Source organism: Brachypodium distachyon, chromosome 4 (assembly GCF_000005505.3).
Source record: "Brachypodium distachyon strain Bd21 chromosome 4, Brachypodium_distachyon_v3.0, whole genome shotgun sequence".
Lineage (NCBI taxonomy): Eukaryota > Viridiplantae > Streptophyta > Magnoliopsida > Poales > Poaceae > Brachypodium > Brachypodium distachyon.
In genome coordinates, this window is record NC_016134.3 from 42,052,405 (window position 1) to 42,064,662 (window position 12,258).

Sequence of the window (12,258 nt, forward strand, 5' to 3'; positions counted from 1 at the left end):
GCCAGAATTACTTGTCGCAGATTTAGTACAACGCTATAGAAAACTTTACCCTCGGTTTAGCAGGATTAGAGATTGCTAGGTAATTGCACAAGGAGTATAATTTTTATAAGAAAACCCCATAAACTCATCTAAGTTAAGAGCATATTACTCCATTACGATATTGGTCTGCCGTGCTCACAAACCAAAGAAATACTAAATCTAATAAAAATAACTTTAAATAACATACTCCTGGCGATCGTTCCAAATGTGTCGTTTTGAGCATCAGCAGTCTTTAGCCTGGGAAACACTATTCTCGTGTCAAAAAAACACAATATTCTAGTACTTCTCGATACAAATTCACACTTACGATACAACTATAGTACATATGTGTAAATATATCAGCAGTCCAAGTTTTGAAGTTTGAATCCACTCGTATATATGACCTGAGAGAGAATGTCAATGTTCATGACTATGACTGGGGCAATAAGATCCGATTCCCCTCAGAGAAAATCTACCTACTTACCAACGCACAGTATAACCCCCAACAAGGCAAGAATCTCCATTGACCATAAGAGGGCAATTCACATGGGCAACCATGATTTTAACAGTATAAAGCAAACTCTCTGGTATTGGTCCGCTGGAATCACAATGAAGCTGTTTAAATAGCACCCAAATGCAGAGGAGGACCATAGTTTCTTCCCCTGTATTACAAGTTTCCAAATGGTTTGAAATGAAGAAAGCCAGGCAACCCACAGGATTGGCGCGTCACTTGTAGCAAATTGCAGCGACCAGATCAGTCAAACAGTATTTGTTTTCTGAAGGAACCCACAGCACTGTGCAATTCAAGAAAAGATGGCGTGTCACTTGTAGTGAATTGCAGAGCCCAGATCAGTCTATCTTATTGCAACAAACTGTATTTGTTTTCTTAAGGGGGCCGACAGCATTGTGCAATTCGAGATAAGATGGCGTGTCACCTGTAGCACCAAATCAGTCTATTTTTCCAGCCTGTTATCTTCTAGGACAATAGCCATTAGTTATTTGAGACACGGTTCTGTTGCAGGTTCATCCTTCAAGGAAATGCAGTCAATATTCGGTTGGATTCTTCAATCTAGTGTGACATCTGCTTCAGTGGACCAACAATGAATTTGTGACAGCAGACAGCTTAGGAATAAGACTCACCTCGAGACAGTTCTCGAATGTCCCATCACTCCACACGCTAGGAACAGACAAGAAAATATCAGCGGTACAGAGGTCCTGCAATGGATTGGGGAAGAAACAAACATCTGCAACTTGTGACGAAGAGCACATGTGATACACAATATCAGGAATGATGGCACAAACCTAGGATTATCTATCAGCCTGAGGAAACAACGGATAATGAACTTCAGTAACCTCGTAGAAGGGTGACTAGTCAGTAAAATAAGCATATTTGCTAAAGCCCAACCCATCTCAAAGAAACGCTCAGGAGTGGCACAAACGTAGCCCAGCCCAACATCATCTAGCAGAACCTTTTGAACAATGAAAGTGTCAACCTACATATAAATTTCACTGGATCAGTAAATCCGAGCAATGGGCATGAAAATTAGCAGAAGGAAGGGCCAATGGGCCATTTGTTATGGGGCTTGTTTCTGGGGTTTTGCTTCTAGTTTAATTCCACCTGTAAATAGAGAATTGAGATCCTGATACTCAACTTCAAGTGGATTATATATGCCCAAGAGATGTTGCTAAGAAAAATAGCAAGTAGTATAAATATCTGCTACACAAAGTATCAGCGTAACTCCAGGAAGGTCACATGTGAACATGTGCTTTGTGGATCTACATCATGCTATAACATGCGAACTTGTAAATTTTCATTCGAAAACATGACCAACTGTGGCCAACACAGAGAAACAGACTTAAGTGAATAATATTGCAATTTAAAGTGCTTAACTCTGTGTTGCCTCGGTTCATTTCAGATTTATTTATGTTGTTTGGAAGATGTGGGCATAACAACACCATCTGATTGGCTGTTGTATCTCTAGAACCTTACAGACTATGATTCTGGATAATTCTCAGTTTCAACAATTGGTGGCTAGAATCAAGTGAAAAAAAATCAGGGAGACAAGAAATGAGCTTTGATAGCCCAATTATTTGTCGCATGGCACGTACGGAAGGAAAGAGGTTTAGGCGCCTCTTAGTCCGATTTTCTCTCAGGTTATTGCGAAATTCCATATGCTGGAGCTTCTAAAAGATTTCAAACCTTTTGATTTCAGAAAAATGTGAGAAAAATATCGTAGCACCATCTCAACCCCCTGAGTTCATGCAACAACATGACCTGGTCTAGTTAAAAAATCATTCAAATGAACCAATTCAAATTTGGCAAGTGGATAACTTCGAAGATCTTGTCCTTGATTATTTCTTATTGAAGCAATTCTATGACAAATTTGGCCATTGCTAATTTCATGCACCATAATTGACATGTTGAATTCCTGATTTACATAATGTAAAATAGTCTCCAGGGATATGAACATATTCCAAAGTGAATGAATTTTTGCTTGTCAAGCAGTGCTGCTTTGATGATGAGATGTGCAAAATTAATATATCTTCTACCAACTGATTTATATTTAGTTCTTAGGTGGTTGATTAATTCAGCACTTGATTTCTACAACTCCAGAAGAGGAAGATGTTCAAGGATCTGGCTCAGCTGTTCCAGGTATAATCCATGTCTCATATACTTACGAATTTTGCATCATCATACTCATACTCAACCCAAAAAAGGAAAAGTTTTAGCCTGTTTCATTAATTGTGTTTCCTGTTGAGTCTGTGATCAAAGTCAGTTGTTCTTGGTCACACATATCTGCATGTAAATGGTGATCATATCAGATATTTCCAATATAATCTTCTATATCTAAGTAGGAGAAACCCACTACTTGATTTCTCTCAACATGCAAGCATGCCACATCATTACACTATTAATTTGTTCACACCTATTTAGTGGGAAACTCATATATTTTGCACATGCATGCATGCTACTTTTCATCAAGCTATTTACACTAAGTGAAGAATGTATAATCTATCATACAATTTCATTATACATTTTCACTGGATACTCTTTTGTTGCTACTTTTCACTCATGTATGTTAACTAAAAAAATTCTCAACAGTTCACGTATGAACTAAAAATGTCCGCAACAACGTGCGGGGCATCATCTAGTTTATTAAAATGTCTGGTAACTTCTATTTGAGTTTTGTCATATTTGTTTTACCGTTATATTTGGCTAGGATACATCTGAGATTGTAGCAATCTACAGTATCATGCACTTTCACCCCCAAATGTGGCAGCGACTCTAACCGAGTCTGCAATGTACTGACACTTTTAGGAAAAAAATAACATAAACATTTTGTTGTTTGCATATTGCTCTGCACAAGTTTTACATATGTTTCCGTAATCACTTTAGACTTCTCGTATTAGATTTTATATCATATATTATGTTTAACCTCTTTTCTTATTATTTTTTATTGCAGTGTCTTGCATCACACCCTAAGACTAGGACACCGTTCATAAATTATAATAACCATGACTATGCTTATCTTTAGAGGTCAAATACACTGTTAGATTGCATTGTCAATTATCTTTCTTTTTGCAGATATCTTCATCTCACCATTTTATAGTACTTGACATGAAACTTTTATGATATCTGACATTTTTCTAGGAATAAATATTGAGCCAAAGATTTTTTTTTAAGTTCTATAAAACTACGGATTTGTGGTGGGTGGTGATTTACCTTTTGTTTTATCTGTTATTTTTATCTTACATTCTGCAGTACTTGTACCCATTCTTACAAATTGTCGACAAGACCAAAACCTTTTGAGTATTTGCGACTTTCCACTATGGGTGTCATTGGTGCTCTAGTTAAGGTAATTCACTCTAGAAGGCTAGAAGGCTATATTCTTTATATTGCCTTCCAAGAACGTAATTCCCGCAAGAAGTGTGCCTTGTTGCCACTGCCGCTCTCTTCTGCTGCACCATGGAGGAAGGCAACATAAGAAATCTAGATTTCTATCTTCCAATTGAATTACCTTACCTAGAGTACCAATGACACCCAAAGTGGAAAGCGGCAAGAACTCAAAAGGTCTGGCATGTCAATGGTTTGCAAGAGCGTTGCAGATACTATGGAATATAAGTTGAAAATTAACATATGAAAGGAAAAGTAGATCACCACCAACAACAAATTTGCACCTACAATGCTTTACAGCGGTGAAAAAAAGATCTACAGTTCTAAGTTTTTTAGAAAGATGTCGGATATCACAATTGTTACATGTCAACTACTAGAAAATGATAGAGATGAAGATTTCTAAAAAAATAAAATAATAGAAAATACAATCTGACGGTGTATTCAACCTCTTCTGATATGCATAGTCATGGTCATTACCATTTATGAAAGGGTGCTAGTCTCAGGTTGTGATAACAATAATAATAATAATAATAATAATCCCTCCGGCCGGAATTACTTGTCAAAATATTACATGTATCTAGACACTTTTTAAACATAGATACATCCATATTTGGGCAAATTTGAGACAATATCGATTGGAGGGAGTAATAAAGGAGGTTAAACATAAGATATGATATAAAATCTAATATGAGAAGTTTAAAGTGATCATGAAGAAACTTTTAAAAAAACCTTCATCAAGGGGAACAATACGCCAGCAGAAACAAAATGTTTTTGCTACCCGTTTTTTTTACCTAAAAGTGTACCTGGAAAAGTGTGAGGACATTGCAGACTCAGTTCGATGCAGCTGCTGCCACATTTGGAGGTGAGAGTGCAGGGTAGATTGCTACAGCCACTGTTTATGTACGTAAGTAGCCAAATATAGTGGTAAAAAAGTGGAAACAATAGGCTCAATTTTTTGCTTTTTGACATAGGAGACAAGGATTATGACATACTTACAGTAGCTCGGAAATTGTGCCACAACAACTGAGGCAAATTCTTGAACATGCACCTCTTCCTAAGTTGCTGCAGACAAGTTTTGAACTAATCAACCACCGAATAACTAAGGATAAACAGTTGGTAAAAGACAAGAATTTGGGACATCTCATCATCAAAGCAGCACTGTTTGACAAGTAAAAAATTGATTCACTTTTGAATGGGTTCATATCCTTGGAAACTATTCTACATTATGTATTTTTGACATTCAATGTGGCAATTATGGTGCATGCCTAAACGAAAACTCATTTCCTGAATTAGCAATGGCCAAATTTACCATAGAAAAACTGCATCGAGACTCTGCAATGTACTGACACTTATTTAGGTGTACTTTTAGGAAAAAAGTAACATAAACATTTGGTTGTTCGTGGCACATTGCTCCGCACAAGGAAGGGTTTTATATGTTTCCCGTAATCACTTTAAACTTCTCACATTAGATTTTATATCATATATTATGTTTTACCTCTTTTATTATTATTTTTATTGCAATGTCTTGTGTTGTTGTTCTCGACAACAATTAGAGTAAGGGGTGCCAATGCTCGATGGCACAAGTGCGAGTATAAAAGTAGGGCGTGTACGCCGGCCTTATAGCGAAGGTCGCCGTACACTTGGACAAGTTGACACGTCGATATTTTTTTGAATAGGTTCGGTCGACCCCGTGGGTGCGACTTAATCCAATGTTAGGAAAGGCTTCGAGGGGGTTGTTAGCCAAGGGCTTGGGCCGAGCAGATCTTCCCAAGACACCTTTTAGCGAGAGATTCGTCGGGACCGCCTCATACTTGGACCGAACGCGTCTTTCCAAGTATCGAGGTTAGGATACCCACGGAACTCTAACCCAACCCCTTCTCCTTCAAGCCCGTGCCAACCAAGGTTAGCTCGGAGCCTCGAAACTAGAGTCCCCTAGAAGGCTTCCTCGAGGCCGATCGACTTTCAGTCGAGAGCGGCGCGCGAGAGCGAACCTTAGAGGAAGCACTCTAGCCCTCTCCCCTTGAGTTTATTCAAGTGAGAGTGAATGGTACATGCCCCCATGGGGGGTATTTATAGCCTAGGGGTCCATGACAAAAGACCATGGCTACCCTTGAGGGAGAGAAAAGTGGGGGCAAAATGGTAAAAGTAGCTCCTTGGTCCATAGCTTTTGTGTGCACCATGAGGGGGAAGTGAGGGTTGGTCCATGGTCCACCATGGACCAAAAGCCTCATCCCCACACCTTTCTTGCCCCCTACTCTAGCTCATTTGACCCTTTGACCATGGCATGAGAGGCTTGACTTGTTGACTTGTCTTCCTTCGCCACGTGGGCGTCTTGACTCGTGCTTGGGAAATGTTGACTTCGTCGTCGCCACGTAAGATTTACGGCCCGGCCCATATAAGGATTTTATTTTACTACAACATCTTGCATCACACCCTAAGACTAGGACACTGTTCATAAAGGATAATAAGAATGACTAGGATTATCATAAGAGGTCAAATACACTATTAGATTGCATTGTCCGTTATCTTCCTTTTCGCTAAATATTTTCATCTCATTATTTTCTGGTACTTGACATGAAACTTTTATGATATCTGACATTTTTCTAAAAAACATATTGAGCCATAGATTCTCTTTACTTTTATAAAACTTTGGATTTGTTGTTGGTGGTGATTTACTTTTTCTTTCACCTGTTATTCTAAGCTTATATTCCGCAGTACCTGTACCCGTTCCTGCAAACCATCGACAAGTCCAAAACCTTTTGAGTATTTGCGACTTTCCACTTTGGGTGTCATTGGTGCTCTCGTTAAGGCAATTCACACTCGAAGGCTAGGAGTCTAAATTCTTTATATTGCTTTCCTGGAAGTTAATTCCCGAACGACATGTGCCTCGATGCCAATGTCGTTCTTTTCTGTCGCGCCATGGTGGAAGGTAACATAAAAAAATCTAGATTTCTATCTTCTAGTTAAATTACCTTAACTAGAGCACGAATGACACCCAAAGTGGAAAGTCACAAGTACTCAAAAGGTCTGGCCGTGTCAATGGTTTGCAAGAGCGGGGCAAGTACTATGGAATATAAGCTGAAAATAACAGATGAGAGGAAAAGTAGATCACCACCAACAACAAAACCAAACCTACAATGTTTTATAGAAGTGAAAAAAATCTACAACTCTATAAGTTTTTTAGAAATTGTCTGATATCACAATTGTTACATGTCAACTACTAGAAAATGATGAGATGAAGATATCTAAGAAAAATGAAAATAATAGAAAATGCAATCTAACAGCCTATTCAACCTCTTATTATATGCATAGTCATGGTCATTACCATTTATGAAAGGGGTGCTAGTCTCAGGATGAGATGCAACACACTACAATAATAATTATAAAGGAGGTTAAACATAAGATATGATATAAAATTTGATATGACAAGTTTAAAGTGATTATTAAGTAACAATACGCCACTAGCAACAACAAAAATTGCTACCATTTTTAACCTAAAAGTGTACCTGGAGAAGTGTGAGCACATTGCAGACTCGGTTCGATGCAGCTAATGTCACATTTGGAGGTGAAAGTGTAGGGTAGATTGCTATATGTACCCAAGTAGCCCAATATAATGGCAAAAAAAAAGTGGAAATAAAACACAGTTAATGAAGTAGGTTCTAAAGTTTTACTTTTTGTGGGTTCAAGCATGCTCATACGAAAAGCGTAAATATAGGAGACAAGGATTATCACATACTTACAATAGCTCAGAAATTGTGCAAAAGAGTGCCACAACAGCGGAGCCAAATTCTTGAACATGTCCCTCTTCGGAAGTTGCTACAAACAAGTTTTGTATTAATCAACCACCGAATAACTAAGGATAAACAGTTGGTAAGAGACAAGAATTTGGCACATCTCATCATTTAAGCAGCACTGTTTGACAAGTAAAAAATTGGTTCACTTTTGAATGGGTTCATGTGCTTGGAAACTATTTTACATCATGTAATTTTGACATTCAACGTGGCAATCATGCCGCGTGACTAAACAAAAAATCATTTGCTGAATTATCAATGGCCAGATTTACCATAGAACAACTTCAATAAGAAATTGTCAAATTAGAAGAGCTTCAAAATTATGCACTTACCGAAGTACTAGAGAACAAATATCAAACACGAAAACCAAACTTAATTGAAGGAGTTCCATAACTAAAAACATTTAGTCCGAGAACTCTTGTTGCCTAGCAATAATAGAGATGATTACTTATGAAATAATACATTAAGTTGAATAACAGATGGTGTAATAATAGTCACTTGTGAGGAAAAAATGAAATAAATACCTTAGTTCGGAAAGAGCATTGCCCTGGAGCTTCGGAACTGATAAATCAAGAAGATGCTCCAAAACAATATCCTCGTGACCTCATCAAAAGCAGCAGCCTTTCTACTCGACAAAAGAGGAAATATAGAGTTGTATGAGGCACAACACCATGAGTAAGCAATCTTGAACACTTCTACTACATGAAAATGCAACACCTGTGGGATTTAAATAGTGCAGCAAGCAGCAAGATATGCCAAGCACGAAGTAACCCAGGCAAATTCCACATGTTTCTTTGCTGGTGCCGTAAGCAATGAATGGCACCATCTATTCATCCTAATCTTTTCCATCAACAAATATTAAATTGTCAGTTTCTTTGACGAGCTATACACACATGATTGAAGTTGTGAAGGAAAGAGAAGTCTAAAATCCCACAAAAGGGTACTCCATAGTTGTATACCACTGATCGTCACGTTCACATTGGGTAAGAGATATGGAATCCTGTTTGATGGTATTTTATTTCATTTCCCCCCTCTTAACTGTCTATTATTACACCGTCTCTTATGCAACTTGTTATTGCTTCAAAATAATTGTCTCACATAAATTTGTTTAAACTTGTATTGATTACTGTAACATTGATTAGTTGGATATAATGTTTTACCAAGTTCGGATGAGCACCAACTCATGAAACGAGCAAGTGCTCACCACGTTGTCGGTTTCTTTTGTGATGACTTGTACACACATTAATTTTGGTGTAAAGGAAATGAGAAGTCTAAAACGTTACAAAAGGATATTCCATAACTCTATACAATTGATTGCTACATTGGCCAGTGAGTCATACAAAGGATAAAGGATAGATGCCAAGTTTACATGTCATTTACATTGATTCTTACCCCATGACATCTAACGACACATGTGGTTCGCTTCTTATTATTCATAATAAATACTAACTTAGAGCCTGCTTGGATGGCTGCTTTTGGGCCTGTTGTCGAGGTAATAATCGGAACCCTCTCTTTTCCGAATGAGGCCTAGAAGTCTAGAACTATGCTTCAAAGGGCGTTTCAGTTTTTTTTCTCCCTCGTTTTGAGCCCGTTATAGCCGAAAAACCTTATGGACCATACGATACCAATAACTTTTGAGGAAGGGAGGAGGGGAACCTAGCGGCAGGCAGTCGCGATGTCGGCACGTTAAGGCGGAGGCGAAAGGAATGAGCCCATGGGAACAAGATCTGCAATGGCTGCAGCAGCGACAAGAACCATCTGTACAGTAGGAGACGAGAACAAGCTCACAAGATCAGGATTCAACAGCTCAGCAGTGGCAGATTTGGCTAAAACAGTGTTACCGAACAGATTAGTTGCTTGTAGCCACCGGTTCTGCGATAGCTACTAGGGAAATGTAGAACATACTGCGTAGTAGACACAACAGAATCATTGTTTACACTCAAATCCGAAAACAAAGTCCTACTAGTCAGAAGATCTTTGAACTACCAGTTACAGAACAGGTATTTTCCTGTATTTATACGCCCTTACAGAGAAGCCAATGAATAGCTGAACAAATTTACATGTCTTAATGTACATATGGTAATCATATATGCTGATGAATGCATTTATAGAAAGCTTTTGTCTGCTAAATCTTCCAGGGCATCCATATTGCCATATTGGTTCCCGTGTCTACCAGCTCGCTTGCAACTTCTTACTGTTTTCCTGTTAACACTGCATGGATGGGCTGAACCCAAGTAATTCTGTTGAGATGACTTTAGGTCTTTCTTCCCTTACAGCGCAAGATTACTAATTGCCACAAAGGATTGTGCAAAACAGCTAGCTTTCCTCTCACTTCGCAATTTGCAAGGGAGGCCACATATGAACATGATCTATCGATCTCCTGTCTAGCCCACTTTAATTGTGTTCTAGGGAACGCCATCCCTTTCTACCTGATTGTGCAAGTTTCTAGATTCCGAGTATACCCCTTAAATCCTGCTTGCTTTGAAATGAGCCCAGGGTGTAAAAAATATCAATTGCTCCCAAATGTTCTACACATCTCAGCCCTCAGAAGATAGATTAAGGAAAATTGAGGCAATCAAATCTCAATACCTGCCGCAAACTTGACTGGGATGGACCCTCCTTGGAAACCTCGGTCGCTCCGTAGAGGAGGCCGGGCATCAGGGAGCTCGACGCGCAGCGTCTCTTCCTCCCTGCCCGCTCCACAGCACAGCATAGCCTCTCCCCATCCCCGCTGCCCCGATCTCGCTCGGCGCCGCCGCAGCTGACGGGGGGAGAGGGCTCATCAACCCACCGATTGTTTGGCTAGTGGGATCGGCCACCGCCGCCGTCAGACACCCCCGCTCGAGGCGCCGCCGACGCCCCACTCCTAAAAAGGAGCTCGCTGCCTTCGTGCTAGAAAGCTCAAGAGGAAACCCTAAAAAGGAGTGGGTAAACCACCATCAGCGATCGCGTAGCTAGGCGCTTCCAGAAATGGAAAGCGTAAACGCACGTACCCTAAAACACGCCACGAGCACGTGGACGTACTCACACAGCTTTAAGATTTTCGTGTCAAAAAAAAAGCTTTTAAGATTTCGATGAAGTCACTACAAGTGACTCGCTAGGCAATGTGCTTTACAAGCCAATAAGATGTTAAATTTGGATTTTGATCAACCATCCTACTAAGCACCCAACTAATTATTTGTGAAGACCATTGTGATTATTGAGCTTCTGGCACATTTTGTGGTTGTTGGACCAAGTTGTCATGGTTTTAAATGATGCGCCTAGGCACGCAAAGGCTGGATTATGAGGTGCCTGGACATAGGTCATCGAAAAGATCTCGGACGACTCACCAAAGCACGAAAGCCAGTTAGAAAATGGATTCCTATTTGAAGAGTGCCTAACCGCATGGATAAGCTCCTATTCTGAGATTGCCTTGCCCATGGGGACACAAGAACACTTCTTTAGCATTCCCATAGGGGTTGGCTCCTCTGTTCATGAAAGACCTGCTGACCTGTCCTGCCCAGTCACTAACTAGGTCTCCTAAAGGTACCTTGCAAGTTTCCTTAGCCCACTTTTCTTCTTCTTTATCCTTGCTTATATAGCCCTATTGACTAGGGCACATAGCATTTCAGTGTCTATAACATCATTAGAATAGTATTTCCAGGTCCTAAAATGGGGGAAAATGGGGAATAGTATAAAGATTTTCTTGAGTAGCGACACGTGCCATATTTAGAGCGATTCCTATTCATAACAGAAATAAATAATCCTTTCCTCGGGCACCTTCTTTGACGGCTCCTATCCCTAGACATAGGAATGTAGTATTCCGATCCTAGAGTAAAATCAACTAAAGTACCATAAAAAATAGAATTTCATCAACATCTGGAGTTTTTGTATATATATTATTTATTTTATTCTTTTGTATCTAGCAAAATTGTAAGGTAGAAAACAAAAAAGATCCTGGAGTCCCCATTTAATCGCCCGGTGAGATTCTCAGACGAGGAATTAGGGCTCCTCCAGCGAGGATGGCTCCATCAAAAGAAGATCTCATCTCAGCAAAAAATTGATTACTCTTGTGATGAATCAACCTCTTCTGACGAGAAAATGAGGTTGGCAAGGAGAGGAGAGAGGGCACAATCGTATGTAGCAGGGAGGAGAGGCGGCGGTTGTCATTGCAGCACTTCCATCGCCTATGAGATGTTGTCCGCTTATGTGGTCGACGGTTGCTCATATGTGGCTGACGGCTAAAGCTGAGGGTAGTAGGTAACCCTAGGGTTTCTAATAGGACAACAATTGGTAGGCCAGAATGGGACATATTGCACTAAGAAGTCTTTACTTTATCCTTTTTTCTCTCCATCTTTTTCCCTTCTTTCTCGCTCTCACTCCTTGCTACAGTAGCGAGCGCCTAGGTGCGATTGAGTCATCGTTGGCAACGATCACCTGCCATGTTTGTAGCTGTGACAACAAACAGTGGTGATCCCAATCGTTTATGATGCAGCAATGGTGGAAGCATTGACACCCTAGAGAGGTATCCACCTGGCACGTCGTCCGTGTTGTTCCAAGATCCTAATCCAATCG

General features: G+C 39.8%; 1 protein-coding gene and 2 non-coding genes across 22 annotated transcripts; all 3 read right to left on the reverse strand.

Annotated features, from left to right (window-relative positions):
* Nucleotides 1-235: 235 nt before the first annotated feature.
* Nucleotides 236-10,669, reverse strand: LOC100845852 (CCR4-NOT transcription complex subunit 9). 20 transcript variants are annotated; one of them, XM_014902947.2, is made up of 9 exons: nucleotides 10,294-10,664; nucleotides 8,229-8,329; nucleotides 7,654-7,729; nucleotides 7,420-7,499; nucleotides 4,910-4,975; nucleotides 1,372-1,511; nucleotides 1,159-1,233; nucleotides 954-1,046; nucleotides 236-812 (listed from the first exon to the last, which is right to left on the reverse strand). In XM_014902947.2, exons 3-8 carry the CDS (start codon nucleotides 7,709-7,711, stop codon nucleotides 1,010-1,012), a joined length of 456 nt encoding a protein of 151 aa, XP_014758433.1. In that variant the 5' UTR covers nucleotides 7,712-7,729; nucleotides 8,229-8,329; nucleotides 10,294-10,664; the 3' UTR covers nucleotides 236-812; nucleotides 954-1,009. The 20 variants fall into 20 exon arrangements, 6 of the variants coding, with proteins under 6 accessions (XP_014758433.1, XP_003578567.2, XP_014758434.1 ...); XM_003578519.4 differs by having other exon boundaries at nucleotides 1,321-1,511; nucleotides 10,294-10,655; XR_002965887.1 differs by lacking the exon at nucleotides 1,372-1,511 and having other exon boundaries at nucleotides 954-1,087; nucleotides 4,717-4,975; nucleotides 10,294-10,659.
* On the reverse strand, nucleotides 3,812-4,105 carry MIR5167A (microRNA MIR5167a). The gene has a single exon (NR_126909.1). It is a non-coding gene; the product is annotated as a microRNA MIR5167a (primary transcript).
* On the reverse strand, nucleotides 6,701-6,906 carry MIR5167B (microRNA MIR5167b). Its single transcript, NR_126971.1, has one exon. It is a non-coding gene; the product is annotated as a microRNA MIR5167b (primary transcript).
* Nucleotides 10,670-12,258: the final 1,589 nt, after the last annotated feature.

What these genes read in the sequence shown, in the direction of transcription:
- LOC100845852 (XM_010240151.3), bottom strand. Translation starts at nt 7,711, where the DNA reads ATGTTCAAGAATTTGGCTCCGCTGTTGTGGCACTCTTTTGCACAATTT. An exon ending in TGCACAATTTCTGAGCTATT is followed by an intron (nt 7,500 to 7,653) that starts GTAAGTATGTGA and finishes GGGTACATATAG; the next exon opens with CAATCTACCCTACACTTTCA. An exon ending in ATGTGCTCACACTTCTCCAG is followed by an intron (nt 4,976 to 7,419) that starts GTACACTTTTAG and finishes ACTTGTCTGCAG; the next exon opens with CAACTTAGGAAGAGGTGCAT.